Here is an 18,223-nt window from a genome sequence, read left to right as displayed (position 1 = left end):
TATTTTATATATAATACTTTGTATCTGTTAATCCCAGACTCCTAATTTATCCCTCTCCCATCCCCTTGATAACCATAAATTTGCTTTCTATGTCTGTGAGTCTGTTTCTGTTTTGTAAATAAGTTCATTTGTATCACGTTTTTAGATTTTCACATGTAAGAGATATATGGTATTCGTCTTTCTCTTTCTGACTTACTTCACTTACTGTGATAATCTTTAGGTCCATCCATGTTGCTGCAAATGGCATTATTTCATTCTTTTTTATGGTGGAGTAGTAGTCCATTTTGACACCACATCTTCATTGTCTATTCATCTGTCGATGGACATTTAGGTTGCTTTCATGGCTTGGCTATTGTAAATAATGCTGCTATAAACATTGGGATACATGTATCTTTTCGAATTAGACTTTTTTTCTGGATATATGCCCAGAACTGGGATTGCTAGATCATATGATAACTCTATTTTTAGTTTTTTAAGGAACCTCCACATTGTCCTCCATAGTGGCTGCACCAGTTTACATTCCCACCAGCAATGTAGGAGGGTTCCCTTTTTTCCACATCCTCTCCAGCATTTGTTATTTGTATGCTTTTTAATGATGGCCATTCTGACTGGTGTGAGGTGATACCTCACTGTGGTTTTGTGATTAGTAATTAGTGATGTTGAGCATCTTTTCATGTCCCTGTTGACCATCCGTACGTCTTTGGAGAAATGTCTAATTAGGTCTTCTGCCCATTTTTTGATTGGGTTGTTTGTTTTTTGTTACTGAGTTTTATGAGCTGTTTGTATATTTTGGAAATTAAGGCCTTGTCAGTCACATAGTTTGCAAATATTTTCTCCCAGTCTGTAAATTATCTTTTCGTTTTTTTTTTTCTTTATGGTTTCCATGGCTATGCAAAAGCTTATAAGTTTGATTAGGTCCCATTTGTTTATTTTTGCTTTTATTTCTATTGCCTTGATAAGCTGATAGAAGAGAACATTGGCACAATTTATGTTGGTGAGTGTTTTATCTATGTTCTCTTCTAGGAGTTTCATGGTGTCCTGTCTTATACTTAAATCTTTAAGCCATTTTGAGTTTATTTTTGTGTATGGTATAAGGGAGTGTTCTAACTTCATTGATTTACATGTGGCTGTCCAGCTTTTCCAACACCACTTGCTGAAGAAACTGTCTTTTCTTCGTCGTAGATTCTTGCCTCCTTTGTCGAAGACCAGTTGACCTTCATGTGTAGGTTGTAATTTTCTTTTTTTTGGTATTGTCTTTGTTTTTGGTATCAGTGTGATGATGACTTCATAGAATGACTTTGGGAGTTTTCCCTCCTCTTCAATCTTTTGAAAGAGTTTTAGAAGATTCAATATTAAGTTCTGCTTTGTACGTTTGGTAGAATTCCCCAGTGAGGCCATCTGGTCCTGGACTTTCGTTTGCATGGAGTTTTTTAAATTACAGATTCTATTTCATTTCTAGTAGTTGGTCTGTTCAAGTTATCTGTTTCTTCTTGATTTAGTTTTGGTGGGCTGCATGTTCCTAGAAACTTGTCCATTTCTTCTAGGTTGTCCAATTTGTTGGCATATAATTGTTCATAGTATTTTCTTATGGTTTTCTGTATTTCTGCAGTATTGGTTAGTTCTCCTCTTATATTGCTTATTTTGTTTATTTGGGTCCTCTCTCTTTTCTTCTTGGTGAGCCTGGCCAGAGGTCTGTCAATTTTGTTTACCCTTTCAAAGAACCAGCTCTTAGTGTTATTGATTTTTTTCTATTGTTTTCATAATCTCTAATTTGTTTATTTCCTCTCTGATCTTTATTATTTCCTTCCTTCTGCTGACTTTAGTTTTTGTTTGTTCTTCTTTTTCTAATTCTTTAAGGTGGTAGGTTAGGTTGCTTATTTGAGATTTTTCTTGTTTTTTGAAGTAAGCTTGTCATCATGAGTTTTTAATACAAATTTTCTTTTTCATCAGTTGGTTGGTAGAATTAATAACTGGAATGGCTAGGTGCCTTCAGAGCATTCAGCCCATTCCTTTCATTATGCATTGAGGTAAATAGTAGTTTTTTGTTTTGTTTTGTTTTGTTTTGTTTTGAAGGTGAATCATCTATCTCCCCAAATATTATAACTGTATTAACTGTTTCCATCTCAGGAAGTATTTTATTGAAGTTTGTTATGCATTTTAATATGCATTATAATGGTATTTTATATAATTTTTTTACTCTTACTATAGATTTTGTCATTTCGAATATGTCTTTTTGAAAGTTACTCTACTGTGTTGCCACATTTGTTGCATGATTTTTCTACAAGTACTAGTACCCCGTAAAACAGTTTTCCGAAGAAGCAGGGGAGTTAATAGATGCAGAGTTAGAGCATAACTTTAACAAGCTTTGTTCTTTCATACTTTCTTTTGATGTCTTTGCTAAATTCTGATTTGGATAATTATAGGCTTTCTTTCTTAATAAGCTTACTGAGGTTTAAATTGGGTAACACGTTTTTCATTTTCTGCACATGACAGCATTTTTTGGAATGAAGAAATCTGCACATACAAATATAGATATAATTTATGTGTTGGTATAACTGTTAAGTTTATAAAGTACTTTGAAGATTACTTGGATAAAATTGAGTTAAAAGGAATTGTAAAAATGTCAAACAAAAAACTTCCTTTATGGAGAGGTGTTGAAAATATCAGATATGCTCATGAGTTGAATATCATTGATATTTTTCAATTTATAATCAGCCATTTTTTCATCACATTTTTCCAAGTACTTTATGAACATAAACTGACTAGTCTTTACCATCTCTGTGAAGTGGCTGAAGCATTTGTAAAAGAATAGCCTGTCCAAAAAAAAAATATCCTGTCCATTCTGATTGAAACCACCAATTTATTATGGTTATCAGTCTTGATGGTGTCTGCTCCCTAACAATTTTTTTTTTTTGCTTGAGTTTGTTCTGTTTTTTTTTTTTTTCAATGTATATTCCAGATTTTACTGTTCTTTTCAGGCTCTTTCCCTGACCCAAATATCCTCCTTTTCAGGATATCACCTTTTTTCAATTTCCCATCTCTACCTTTAAAATGAGCAGTCTTCACACTCAGGCTCTCCTTAAGACTTAATGGGTAGGGTGGTGGTCTTCCTGTTTAAGGTTTAGTCTTTCTGCCTGTTGTGCCTGGCCCTCCTTCCTGTCCTCTTCTTAGGCTACTGCTTTAATCAATTATTTCTTTATTTAACAAACTTTTATTTGGCTGCTTTATGAGTAAAAATATTTTCAATCTTCATAACAGTCCTGTGACTCAGAGATGCTATTGTCAACATCACTAATGTCCCTTTAAAAATCTCTCTTAACTACCTTCTCTCTTGCTAATTAATGCCTTCTCCTCCCTTATGGATAATTCTCTAAAGGGTATCTTACTCTCCTGTCTCCACTTCCTCACCTCCTGTTCCCTCCTTAACGTACTGCAGTCTGTCTTCAGCCCCCGACTGTATAAATTGATCTAGTTACTGATACCAGTGACATTAATTCTATATCCAAAATGATCATTTTAGTCTTCATTTTCTTTGCCACTCTGTAGTATGTCACATTATTGATAATTTCTCTTTGGAACTGCTCCACAACTTCATTTTCTTTTAGTTTTCCTTTTCTCACCCTTTTTTTTTTAACCTCTTATGTAATATCTTCTTTGCTTTTTGCCACTGCCTGCTCCCTGAATTGTCACTGTTTCCAAGGATTCTGTCCCTGACCCTTCAGTCCCTGTATGTTTTCTCAGATAGTCTCATCCGCTCTCTTAGTTTATTGCCTGAATATTGATGACTCCCCAGTGTCTCAGGATCTGCTGAGCTCCAGACCCGTATTCCTGACTTTACACTGGGAGCTTCCACTTGGATGAAGGCTCTTTGTACACATGTGCCTAGTACTGCACTTGCTGTCTTCTGTCTCAAATCTGATTTTCCTCCTATATTGTCTTCTTGGATTGGTAGCATCACCATCTGTCCAAGCCAACATTCTGTAGTCTTTCTAGGACTCATTCTCCTCCTGTCACGTACCACTCACCATGTTCTGTCAGTTCTGAGTACTTTTTAAACTTACTTCTGCTCTGCCGTATCCCACTGTTTTATTTTAGGCCCTAGTTATCTCTCATATATCCCTGCAGTAGGTCTCGCTGCCGCTGATTTTGTTCTTATCAAATTCATCCTTTAGTCCAGAGTAATACTTCTCCCTAGCAGAGTACTCCGTGCTTATCATAATTAGTTCCTGCCTAATTCTTCAGACTCACCTCCAACTGTTAGTTCCCTTGCACATTACAATCCAGTCATACTGAGTCATTTTTACTCTCTTAAACGTACTGTGTTGTTTTATGCTTGCTTTGTTACTGCCTGGAACATCCATCCCTCCTTTCTTCTCTTCCTAACATCATTTATAACCTTTTTGGTCATATTTATTTGATAAGACCTTCACTATTTCCATAGGCATGACTACATCATGGAGACTAAATCACTTTATTTCCTGACTATTTTGGCACCCCATATATATTTCTGTTCTACCATTGAAAAACATATTAAAGCAATTATTGGTTTACTTGCTTGCTTTTCCTGTAACGCCATGTGTTCCTGAAAGTCAGGGACCATGTTTTATTCATCTTTGTATACTTAGAACTATGCTCAGTAATTGTTAAATTGAATGCTTGGTTTTTGTTTTTAATTTTTTCGGAAAAGAAAACCAAAGTTTGAAAGTGTGTGGATTTTTCCAGATTCTTGCATGTGAATTCATGGCTGACAGTGATGTTTTTGATCATATGTCTGTTGTTTTCTAAATGATAGATAATTAATTAAATCACCCCAGCCTCATATCCTTTTTAATACTGAGATTCAGTAGCAATTCACTTTTCTTTGTGTCTTCCATTTGTTTATTCCACATTGATTTCATGAGGCACTGAAGTAGTTCAGACTCAGTTCCAATACTTACTAATTTCTTTTTATATAAACATTACCTAACATTAGAGGAGGAAAAAAAAACAAAAGAATTAAATTAGGAAGAATCTCTTCAATAAAAATACTTATGAAACCTATGCTGACAGTTCTTATGTTGACTTTTTCTGTGCTTATTTTTGCTCTGCATAAATGTATTTCATAATCCCATATAGGTGTGGGTACCTATATGAACGTTAATCTCTTATATATGTTGTGGGACATAAGAAAAATGGAAGTATAGCCAAATAAATGTTTTTCCAGTGTTAATCATTTCGGTTCAAAACCAGGTTTTTTTGAATGATAGCATGACTTTCTGTCTTCAGATTGAGCTAAGAGAACGAGAGATAGAACGGCTGTCGGTTGCACTGGAAGGGGGTCGCTCCCCTGATATCCTTTCTCTGGAGACTAGAAATAAAACCAACGAGAAGCTTATTGCTCATTTAAACATTCAGGTAATGACTTTTATAATTATTTCACTAAGCGTATAAAATCATAAGTATTTGTAATGGTCTATGGGTTTGTAAAAGAGACGGCATTGTTTATTAGGGTGTTATTTACAGTGGGAAAAATTTCATAGAGTATCCAAAATTGGGTGCAACTAAAAAATCATCTTTTTAAAGAACATTTAATGAGGTAGGAATATACTTACCATAATGGTAAATATTTAGAAGACGAGAACCGTAGTCGCAATGTAACCAACCTTCAGTTTGCTTTTAAAAGAATGTATGTATTCATGCAGAGAGAGAAAATAGTGGAAGAGATACTCCAAAATACACTAAAAAAGTTTACCTTTGTGTGAGGATAGTCTTCTTTATGATTTTCTCCATTTTCAAAAATTTTATGATTATTTCTTTTATGATATAAAAGATGATTTTTAAAAATGTATATAAAAATTAAACATATAGTTTCCATCTACCTATGTAGTGGATTCCCTTGCCATACATTGCGCCTAAGAGTGAAAGAACAGGAGACTTCTGTGAAGCATGACACATGACCTTTATAGATGTCATGCTGCCTGGGCTGCAAGCGGAAGAGAGTAAGTCCTGGATATCAGCAGTAGCTCTAGAGCAGTCCTGTTCAATAGAAAGAGGATATGAGCCACATATGTAATTTAAAATTTCCTAGTAGCCTGATTAAAAAAGTAAAAAGAAAATAGATGAAGTTAATTTTAATAGTGTATTTACCTACATATATGCAAAATATCATTTCAATATGTAATCAATGTTGTAAAATATTGTGATATTTTACTTTTTTGTTTGTACTGAGTCTTTGGAATTCTGTGTATATTTTGCATTTATAGCACACCTCTGTTTGGACTAGCCACATTTCAGCTGCTCAGTAGCTGTATGTGGCTATAAATGGCTACTATATTGGACAGCACAGTCTAGACTAATATTATCATAGTGATAATCTTGTCATACTTACAGAACTCTGGTATTGGGAAAAATTTCTTATTTATCCTTTCCTTCCATGCTTGAAAATTGAAGCCAATGGACATATATTTTTACTAAACCATATGTTGTTGGTTTTGCAAATCAAAATAATACGTTTGCAAATGTAAAGTACCTGGGATTTTAATTTTTGGTATTAAAAAATACATATATATATATATATATATATATATATATATAGTGTTTTGAAATATTGTTTTGAAAATTCGGTATTTAGGATGATTTTCCCATTCATATACCTATGAATTACAAATTCAATTTAGGTTGACTTTCTTCAGCAAGCTAATAAAGACCTGGAAAAACATATACAAGAGCTTATGGAAACCAAGGAAACAGTAACTACCGAAGTCGTTAATTTAAGTAATAAAAATGAAAAACTCTGCCAAGAATTAACTGAAATAGACCAGTTAGCACAGCAGCTGGAACGACATAAAGAAGAAGTGCTTGAGACTGCCGATAAAGAACTTGAGGAAGCAAAGGTATGTCCAGGTTAGGGGGTGGGTATAGCTCAATGGTAGAGCACATGCTTAGCATGCATGAAGTCCTAGGTTCAATCCCCAGGACCTCCATTAAAATAAATGAATAAATAATAAAAATAAATAAATCTCTTTTAAAAGAAAAAAAGATGTCTAGGTTGGGAGTGTTCATTAATTCTCCTGCAGTATAGTGAGCTTGAGTCCTTTGGATATCTGACTTGGGTCTTTTGGTTTGTTTTGTAATTCAGGTTTTTCTAAAGTGTTATTTACATCCCCTAAGTACTTGCAGTTGTTCTAGTTGTTTGAGTATCTTTCTGAAGCACATCTGTTCTTAGGATAGCTCTTCAGACTCCATCATTTTTTCCTTCAAGATTTCCATCTCCGTCCTTTTACCTATGCATTGTGAGCAGGCTTTGGAAGTTTGTCCTCTAGGTCATTTTGTGCTCATGAACCCTTTGAAGGTACTGTTTGAAACTATGTATGTCCTTGCACATTTTTAAGTTTGTAGCTAACATTTTTCATCTTTAAATTTAAATAAATGCAAAGGATATAATTTCCAATCAGTTGTAAATATTGATCTCTTAAAACTGTCTTATCATTCTTTTAAATATAGCCAGTAGAATCCAAATGACCCTTCTTGAAATCCCCACAAAGTTTTATCCTATTTTAACATATTTTGTGCTTGAGTATCTTTTTATGATAACTCTGTCAAACATCTCTGCAATGAAAAAAAAACATGAATTGAAATTTTTTATTTTAGAAAATGTCCCATGACTGTAAAGTTCAGAGTGTTAATATTTTCCTCTAAATAGCATTACCATTATAATTATTAGTAATCAGTGGATCAGAGTGACAAGTATAGCACAATGTTGATAAATGAAAAAGTTAAATTTTATTAAATGAAAAAGTTAAATTTTTACTGGAAATACATCTCTTAGTAAGATATAATGCGAGAAAATAGTGTCTTAATTAAAGTCTTTGACTAGCCCCAAGATTTCAGATTATCTTTTTGTCTGGTGCTTTAGGAGTTTTTTATGTCTAGAGATAGCATGACATTAGATGCATGCCTTTCTTTTGAAAAGTGGGAAGAAGGCAGTTGTGAAAGGGGAGGTGGAAAAGGAGAACTCACATGATGCCTAGACCACAAGCAGGTTCTCAGGTAGATAATTTTTAAGAACTATATGTGTAAATTAAGAATTCAAATATTGATTCCTTAAAACTATATGTGTATGATAGTTTTACATAATACTTGGAAAGTCTTCATGTTATCCTAGGAATTAGTACAACCTAGTTTGAAGACCACTACTTTCATCAGTTGAATAATGAATTTTATACAGTGTCATCTCCACTAATTAGTGGAATAGAAGAAAACTACCTCAACATAATAAAGGCCATGTATGAAAAGCCCACAGCTAACATCATACCCAGTGATGAAAGACGGAAAACTTGTCCTCTAAGATTAGGAACAAGGCAAGAATGGACATTCTTGCTGCTTCTATTCATGAGATGATCTTATGTGTAGAAAACCTGAAAGATTCCGTTTAAAAAAAAAAAACAGAACTAAGAAATAAATTCAGCAAAGTTGCAGGATACAGAATTGAAACATAAAAATCAGTGCATGTCTGTATGCTAGTAATTGAAATCCAAAAAGGAAATTAAGAAAATAATTCCACTTACAATAGCATCAAAAAGTATAAAATTCTTAGGGATAAACTTAACCAAGGAGGCAAAAGATTTGTACACTAAAAATTATGAAACATTGCTGATAGAAATTGGAGACAGAAATAAATGGAAACACATCCTGTGTTCATGGAGTGGAAGACTTTATATAGTTCAAATGTCCGTACTACCTAAAACAATCTGAAGATTCAGTGCAACCCCTTCCACATCCCAATGACGTTTTTTACAGAAATAGGAAAAAATCCTAAAATTCATATGGAATCTCAAGGGACTCAGATGTGCCAAAACAATCTTGAAAATGAAGAACATAATTAATGCAGTTTTAATTTTGCTTTGTGGCTTCCTCTCCTTTTCCACTTCCTTTTGCATATAATGCTGTGCACACAATGTACTGAACATAGCTTCTCATGCCCCATTGGCAGTAATCAAGAATGACAACTTGGCTATTAGGCCATGATATTTTAACCTTTGCATTCAGTATTCTCAGTTGTAGTATAGAGGATCTAGGTGGGTAGTAGCAAGTGGTGATAGGATAGGAAAATCAGGAAATGAAAGGGCCACATGATGAATCTTAAAAATCAAGCCTCAAGGAAGGTCCCACATGTATACAGACCAAAAAAAAGAAAAAAGATTTTCAAGTGGCTCTCTTGCTTCACACGTTATAAATGGGTCCCTGTAAGCATTCAAGATACCGAGAAATTAAAAAGAAACCTCAACTTTGTCTCCTCTTCACTGAAATTGTGGCTTAGTACTGGCTAAAGCCTCAGATCTCACTGGTAAGAGAGCACATGGACTGCTTGAAAAATGATTTGGTCTCATGCACTGTGACTTAGTGATAAGTATTCTTGACTTTCAGGTATTTACCCTAACAGGCTTTTTATTCCTAGAAAGAGATTAAAAAAAAGCTCTCTGAAATGCGGAGTCTTGAAGAAACAATGGGAAAACTTCAGCTGGTGAGTAGGTGTCATATTAAATTGCCAAAATTTTCATGAAGAAAATTTTTGTTTTATTTTACATGTTTTTACTAAGATATAATTTATCTATCATAATTTTCACTCTTTTGAGTGTACAGTTAATTGGTTTTGGTATAGTTCAGAGTAGTGCAACCACCAGTATTGTCTAATCCCAGAACATTTTCATCTCTCCAAAAAGAAACCTCATGCCCATTAGCAGTTAGTGACTCCTCATTTTCCTCTGCTCAGCCCCTGACAACTAGTCAGCTTTCTGTTTCTATAGATTTGCCTATTCTGGATATTCTGTATAAGTGGAATTATATAATATGTGACCTTTTGTGTCAGGCTTTTACTTAGCACAAATGCTTTCAGGATTCATGCATGTCATTCTTTTTTATGGTTGATAATATTCCATTGAATGTACATATTTACTTTCATTTATATTTTTACAATTCTTCAATCTCACAGGTAATAGGTGGCAAGTTATATTCAAATTTGGAAAACCTGTTAGGAGTTTTATATTCTTTAAATGACTTCATGATTTGTCAGTTTACTAATACTGAAGCTAGAAATTGATGATCACTTGGTAAAGCTGTTGACTTTTATGAAAAGCACTCAGTCATCTTTTAATAGTTTCAATTTGGTATTCCAAACCATTTTACTAGTCAATGTTGTTTGCCCTGGTGGTCTTCAAATGAGAGAACTAGTAATCATCCCAGCATAAATCTAGATATAGTATATAGTCTTATAGTCTAGAACTAGCAGAACAAATGTCTTGTAAGTAGAAACTCCTAGGTAGTCACCCAAAAGATTATTGAGAACTTTTTCGAGGAATCTTGTAAATTGGATGAGTTTCCACTAAGATTGGAAACAAAGACTAATACTAATTTCCAACTTTCCTCATTATGCATACTCCTTTTACAGTCTAGCTAATGTTTTGGTGTCAGTCATAAGGGAAATTAAAACATGTAGCCATTTGTGGTACATTGGCATATGGGTGGTGCTCAAATGCTTGTTGACTTTTGTATGCACACTATGAACGGTGTATCACAGTGGCTTCCTGTTTTACTCAGCTGCTTATCAGGTATTCATTTCAATTCAATAGTGGATAATTGAATTAGCTAAACCTCCTAAATGTTGTCCACTTTTGAGTCTCTTAGATATTGTAAAATTCTCCCATGAGGTCAATAAATGTGAAGTAGATGTTTTGATGCTGTTTTCTCCACACTGTAAGCTCCACGAGGACAGGGGTTTTTGCTGTTTGTTCACTGCTGCTTGTATGCACACTCTACACAGTTGTATGTGATTCGTAGTGGTTGTCTCAGAACTGTGGCCAAGCTTCAGTATTGTTGCCTGACAGCAAGGTGTTGCTGTAGTTATTTTCTGACCTTTATTTTTTCCATTGGTACTACATGTTACATATTTTTAAGATAAATCCTAATGACGTTATTGCTAACATTTATTGAGTACTTGCCATGTGCTGGACACTGTACAGAGTGCTTCACATTCATAAATACTTCCATTCATGTATGAATCCTCAGTGTCTGGGTACTGGTCTTATCCCTGTTGTGCAGATGAGGCTGAGAGAATAACCCTTGTACTTACAGATACCTATGGAAATCTTAGAGCAACGTCTTAACTTCTGCTTTCCTAAACACTTTCAGCTTTTCCTTAAAAAAGCTTTAATATTTTTTTATTGCACAAGTACATATTTATTTTCTAAAAAGACAATATGCTGAACAAATTAAAAGAAAATAAAATCCAATAATTCTATTGCTTTAGAAAGGAGCATTGTTGACATTTGGGATTTATGGTGCTTTTAGCCATAATTAATCATTAACTTTAACTGAAAGCATATGTTTGACTGATTATAAGTGTGTGTATGTGAATTACTCTTAAATAAATGTGCTTACCAAAATATCTAAAGTGCTATAATATTTTATAGAGTTGTTAGAAATCTTAATTATAGTATTAAAATTTGCAGGAATTAAACTTATGTCATAAAGAAAAGGAGAGACTGAGTGATGAACTCCTTATAAAATCAGACCTGGAAACTGTGGTTCATCAACTTGAACAAGAAAAGCAAAGACTTAACAAAAAAATTGAAAGTTTTGCTGTTACAGGTAAAATATAAAATGTTGATAACTTGAAAATTGTGATGTCCTCTTAATGTACTATTTTTTAGTAGATGATCTTTTATTCATTTATTCAATAAATATTTGTTGAGTGCTTATATCAGAAACCAGACCAGGCACTGAGATATAATAGAAGTAATTAAGACTAAGAGGAAAACCATTCTGAGGTGGAAAATTGAACCACAGAATCTTTTTAAGGAAGTGTTTTATCACCTTAAAGCGCGCGCGCGCGCACACATGCACACACACACACTTGATATTGGCTTTCCAGATACCTGTCCTAAATGACTTGTTTTAAGGAACATGTAAGAATTCATTCATTCATTTGACAAATGTTCATGAGCCTGTTTTGGTGCTGGGGTGGATAATGGTAAACAAGATACACAAAACCCCTGCTCCCATGGAGACTTTAATCTAGTTAGCGAGACAAACTAGTAGCATGTAAGTGAAGAAGTTAATTTCAGATGATAAGAAGTATAAAAATAAAATGAAGGGATATGCTAGAGATTGACTGATGGAAGGGCCCATGACAGGACACTAGCCATATGAAGATCTGGGGCAATTTTTCAGGAGAAGGGGATGGCAAGTGCAGAAGCCTGGTGCCATTAAACTCCGTATGTCTCAGGAGGTGGAAGCCAGTATGCTGTTTTAAGAGGAGGCTATATCCTAGGCTCTTCGGCATCCACGTGGGTAATCTATTTGACCCCTTCTCCATTTAGCAGCTGTATGACTTGAACAGGTTACTGAACATTTGCCTCAGTTTCCATTATCTTTTGGATTAATGATGGCACCTAACGCAAAAGGTTGTTGTGAGGATTAAATGGGTTAAAAATTAAAGTGCTTAGACCTACGTTTAAAAATTTGCAAATTTACTTCCTTTCATTGCTAGATATCCTGGCATTTCAGTGTAGTCTTTCAGATATCTGAAACTCTTTTCCTTTGTGTTACAAATGCATTCCTGCTGCCCAAAACCCAGCCTTGGATCAAGCAGAACATTTACACACGAGCAGCTAAGCACTGCTTGCGTGTGCACCAGCCATGTGTATAGCACTGTAAGTTAGATGGTTCCAAACCGCAGCAGCACCCTCAGGGATGTATGGAAACCTTACTTTATATTTCTTACTGCTTGATCTCCCTGGCTCTGCAGGGAACATTTCAAATGTTTTTCATTTTCAGTAAACCCATTCTAACTGAATGATCTTACTTCCAGTTTCCCTAAGAGAATGGAAGCCATCTGGGAGAAATTCCATCAGTTTCCTGTCCCCAGATCTTGAACCTGTCCATCTTTATCTTCCCTCCTGTTACAGTGGAGCCCTGTACCTCTTATGGAAGGACACTGCCTCCTTTTGTTCTCTGGGTCCTGTCCTCTCCACTTTTAAAACCCTTACGTATTAATTACCTTCTTTCCAAAACTTTACTGTTTTTTCCCATTGACATTCAAACATGCTTACCCTTCTCCCATTCTAAAATAAAACCTTTGACCCATTCCTCTCCAGCCACTCTTTCCTCCTGATTATAGCTTTACTATCTTAAAAGGTCATCCACATTTGCTTTTCTGCTTGATCACCCACTGCCCTTTAGCTCCTCAATCCACTCCAGTTGGCTTCACCAGCAAAACTGCTCTTGTTAAGGTCACCACTCACCTCCATTGTGGTAAATGCAGTGGACACTTTTCATTCATCAATTTATTTGACTTCTTAACATTTAACACATTTGCCCATGCCTTCCCATGCTCCTGCTTCTTTCCCTCTCTGGTCACTCCGCAGGATGATCCCCCTGTTCATCCTCCAGGCTACTGTTCTTTTGTAGCTCTTGTCCTACTGCTGGTAGAGTAATTGCTTGACCTTGGCTATGCTTTTCATACTTGTATCCTTAGCTCATGTTGGGCATTTAGTAAATAATCTGTAAGTAAATATTGGTCAAATGAATGAAAGAAAGAATGGGAAATGCATCAGAATAGATCTTGGAAATCATTTCATCCTTCAGAGTGGTAAAGAGCATCAGTTAAATAAGGTTAAGCTATATGAAATTGCCAGTGTTAGGCTACTTTTGACTCCTGAAAGGTGATTTTTATGGTAAAAGTTAATAATAATTTGAGAAAAATAAGTTGTTTTGATCTCTTTATGTGTATGCTATATTAAATTCAAGCTTAATGTTAACATCATACATATTATGATCAATTGCTTATACATAAATTTTCTTCTAGTTTTTTCTGGTCACCAAAAAGTATCATGTTGTGGAGAGGGTATAGCTCAAGTGGTAGAGCACATGCTTAGCATGCACAGGGTCCTAGGTTCAATTCCCAGTACCTCCTCTAAAAATAAATAAATCTAATTACCATCTCCCCCCACGTAAGAAATAATAATAATTTTTTAAAAATATCACGTGGTAATTTATTGTTGCACTGTGTAATACTAAATAGTACTCATCCTTGTATATGACAAAAACAGGAGGATTTTGACTTATTGGATTTTATTTAAACTTTTAATTTAATTTTTGCTTTTATATTTTTCTCCTTTCCTTTCAGCACTTACCTCTTTGATATCTGGCAGTTACAGGTGATATTTAAATAGCTGAATTTTAGTAGGTTGCATTCTGAAAGTTATTGATATAATTTATTTGGCTAATTATACATTTTGTATGCAACATTGTTTAAGATTTAATGACTTTTATTTGCAGAAAGAGAACTTACTTTGGAAGTTGAGAGGATGAGGCTAGAACATGGAATAAAACGTCGAGACAAGTCACCTTCTCGTTTAGATACGTTTCTGAAAGGTATAGAAGAGGAACGAGATTTTTATAAGAAAGAGCTAGAAAGACTCCAACATATAATACAACGAAGATCTTGCTCTAGAAGTTATTCTACATGTGAAAAAATTCCCGTGTTTAAAACACTAGAAAAGGTAATATCTATGAGAGTAATTGATAAGGCAAGAGAGTATCTTTATGAGCAAACTGTCCTGGTTTATTAATTGTATTAAATGTAACTTTATTCATACTTGCTTTTAAGAAATTTTTCTTAATTTTGATATTTGTTTTCTTCTGTGACGTGTACTTTAGACACACTGCGTTAATTAGGAGAACTACTTAAGAACAAGGCATAACATACTGATTCCTGAAAATTAAGGAAAAATTGAATAGCTCATTTTATATATGGGAGGAGTGCAGGGGCATCTGAGCTTCCAGAAACTGGAGCCAGGAACTCATGCTACCGGACATTGTCTCTCTTTCTAGCCTTTACTTTCTGGTATCAGCTGCATTTCCTCTCTTGAATCAGAGTGGCTTTTGTTCACACGGCAGGCAACATGGCTTCATGCTGTCCCCAGCCTCTGACCAGTCAGAAGGGCAGGCTGGGTATCTTCCATGATAACCGTGCAGCAGGAGAAGGTGCAAAATGGAAGTGAGTGCTGGACAGACCATCCCATTGATCTACTGCAGCCACATTTACAGCCTGGTAGTCTGAAGGTGTACACTATATAAACTTAACTATGATTCATGAAAGAGCAAAAGCATGTGTCTGTTTTAGGTCTTACTTATTTTTAACTTTTTATGAGTACCATTTGGATTCTTTAGATTTTTCTTTTCTTTTAGCTTTGGAGCTATAGGAGTCCTGGGGGCTTATATGACCCTAACATTATCCACACACTAGACAAAATTAGGAGAAGTTGGGAGTAAAGTCATTAAAACATTTGATTTTAGCTTTGTCTGAATTTACCAATTCTGTCATCTTTTTTCTGAAGATCCTCTGTCCATTGTCAAATGGTTTTGAATCATTTTCTGATTAGACTCTGTTTCTTAACCTCATTGGCTAGTGACTAAATTGATTTACAGAGTGTTAGTATAAGCATTATGCTGTTATCTATTACAAGTCCAATGAATTGGTGGAAAAAGACAGTGTAAGTTAGTTTATGTGTTACTGAGTTGTTTTTTAAACTCCATATATACTAGGAATCAGGAAAAATAAATCGCTGAATTGATCACCTTCATTGTATAGGACAGTTTTTCACAAAATAATTGATTAGTTTAATCAAGTATTTATTAAATAAAACTAAGTAGATAAATATCTCAATGCATTTAACTTAAACATTTGATTCATTTGCTTGGTGTGGATTCAAAATTGAAAGACAAATGAGATACTAGCCAGATGCTGGTAAAATTAGGAGAGACTTCCCCACTTGGAACTTACTTAGTTTCTTGAAATATTCTAACATTACCTGACATAGATAAAGAATTCATTTTGTGAAGTCTAGAAAGTTGGTACATTGGTAGCGTTTTAGAGTCCCAATAATATATTGTAGGCATGATAGAGTATAAGGGGACATGTACATGAGTGAAGTGGGTAAGACAGTTGTGAGTGCTGGGAACTAGAAAGTAAATCCCCACCTAATATTTTAAACATGTTAAGAAACACTTGACAGATAACAAAGACCCCTCTCAAGCTGGATTTGGTAAAAGCTGTGGGTTTTCAACCCCTGCTTTATGGCAAATTGTTAGGCAGTTTCTTGGGATTGCAGTCACTCAGAAAAGAATATTGTCACTTTCAGTATCAATGACTTTTATTAACGATACATCCATTGATTCTCTTGCCTGTGTACGGACAGCAGTGTCCCCTTTCACCTCTTGTACTCACAGAGTTCCAAATATGAGTTTTGAGTATAGTGTAGTGGAAAGTGCTTTGGTGTTAGAGACTCGATAAAAATTTCAACTCCATATACTGACTTTATGACCTTGAACAAGTTACCTAACTTCAGTGGAGCCCCAGTTTCCTCATTTACAAAGTGGAGAAAGTAACTACAACCTCTTGTAAAGATTACATGGAATAATTTATATAAGGGTCTAGCATAGCACCTAGTTCTCATAAATGTTTCGTTTCCTTATTATTTGCTGATTCAGAGCACATCAGGTATAGGTAGAAAATTAGGTTCAGTCCAATAGATATATACCAAGTGCCTGCTGTGAATGAGGCACCCAGGATATGAGATGAAGAAGACCTAGTTCCTGTACTCACAGTCTTTAACGTTTTGTGTGTGTGTGTGTGTGTGTGTGTGTGTGTGTTGGGAACAATGGAGAGGTGAAATGGAATTATTAACACAAATGTAAGTACCTACATACAAGATATATTTAGAAAAGAGCTAGAGTTCCTACTTAAGAAGGCCAGGAAAGAAATGTTAGGGAATTCATATGTTTTACCAGGTACCATGCTAGACACTAAAGATATGGTGAGTATGACCAGATACCTGCTGCTGTGTCTCTCACAGAGCTTACATTTTAGTGGTAAAGACACATTAAACACCCAACATGTAAATAACTTTACAATCTCATGTATAATAAGTGATAATGAAGAAGATTCATAATGCTATGAAAGTATATAGAGGGACATCTAAATTAGATTGGAGAATCTGGAAGGACTACTTAGAGAAAGTGACATTTAAGCTGAGACCTAGACAGTAATGAAAATTAGACTTCCAAATCCTTACTCATTGAGCTCTCCTTTTCTAAAATCTAGGCAGACCATCTCCTTCTATAAGATATTTTTATTTAGAGATGGTTAGGTTACAGATTTTCTTTTATTCTTGTTCAAACCCTGATTAAGTCTTCCCCTAATTGCTTTTGTCCTGTAATATATCTTGTCCTTTAAGGTGTCCAGATAGCTAATCTCACCCATTATGCCTTGATTTTGCTCACCTAACCAAGGGGATAACTTATTTCCGAGTGGCAGGTGAAAGGTATTTCACAGATACCTACTATTTACCAAGTCTCCATTGGACATAGTTATGTGCACGGTAAATACTGAACAACACACATCAGGATGCTTCCCAGTGTACCAGATTATCAGATTATCGCTATATGGAGCCTCTGCATTTAGAACTTGAACATTAAGATAACACAGATCCCAGATTTACATTTACCATCTTGATTTTCTACAATAGCTGTGAAAATAGTGGATTTTGTTGAATTGTACTGGAATAATAGGCATAATCTTGTTATAGAAATGTCAGAAGTAGTTGCTTATTCATTTAACATCCTTAATGTACACCATCTGGTAGAAATATTTCTACTTATCTGATTGCAGAAATAGACCTTACACAGGTTTGAAGCTGGGACAATTGGGGGTTGGTGTGCCTGGGAAATTGATCTTAGATTCAGTCACAGAAAACAGAGGAATGTGCTAGGCTGTTACAGTTACTGTTCTGGGTGAGCAGGTGCACACATTCCCTATTTCTTCCCTTGGAGAGGGTTATAACTAGGGGTTCCCAACAATCAGCATGCATCAGAATCACCTGGAGGACTTGATAAACCAGTTACTGGCCCCTGTCCCCAGAGTTTCTGATTGAGTAAATCTGGGGTGGTCCCAAAACTTGCATGCCTAACCAGTTCCCCAGTGCTGCATGCTTCTGGTCTGGTGATTATACCTTAGTCGCCACCAGTATAAACAACTCTGGGAGAATGACAGTTGGAGCATTTGATGGGATCTAATGAAGTAGCATCAGTGGCAGCCAAGTCCCTTGCTGAACTTGAAGGCTAGGAAATTTGTCCTCATACTGCCAGCACTCTCATCTCCTGCTCTCCTCATAGATTAAAAATT

The 18,223-nt window shown here is 35.2% G+C and overlaps 1 protein-coding gene across 2 annotated transcripts in view; it reads left to right on the top strand.

The window, feature by feature from the left end:
• The window catches only part of CEP135 (centrosomal protein 135), a 64,595-nt gene that overhangs the window by 11,471 nt on the left and 34,901 nt on the right, over nucleotides 1-18,223 (top strand). For both annotated transcript variants that reach the window (XM_072943520.1, XM_072943525.1), the window contains exons 7-11: nucleotides 5,266-5,394; nucleotides 6,657-6,872; nucleotides 9,437-9,502; nucleotides 11,487-11,625; nucleotides 14,317-14,540. In XM_072943520.1, coding sequence (XP_072799621.1) covers nucleotides 5,266-5,394; nucleotides 6,657-6,872; nucleotides 9,437-9,502; nucleotides 11,487-11,625; nucleotides 14,317-14,540 — 774 coding nt within the window. The remainder of the gene's footprint in view (nucleotides 1-5,265; nucleotides 5,395-6,656; nucleotides 6,873-9,436; nucleotides 9,503-11,486; nucleotides 11,626-14,316; nucleotides 14,541-18,223) is intronic.

Source organism: Vicugna pacos, chromosome 2, assembly GCF_048564905.1.
Source record: "Vicugna pacos chromosome 2, VicPac4, whole genome shotgun sequence".
Taxonomy (NCBI): domain Eukaryota; kingdom Metazoa; phylum Chordata; class Mammalia; order Artiodactyla; family Camelidae; genus Vicugna; species Vicugna pacos.
This window is presented reverse-complemented; position numbering and strand designations above follow the sequence as displayed.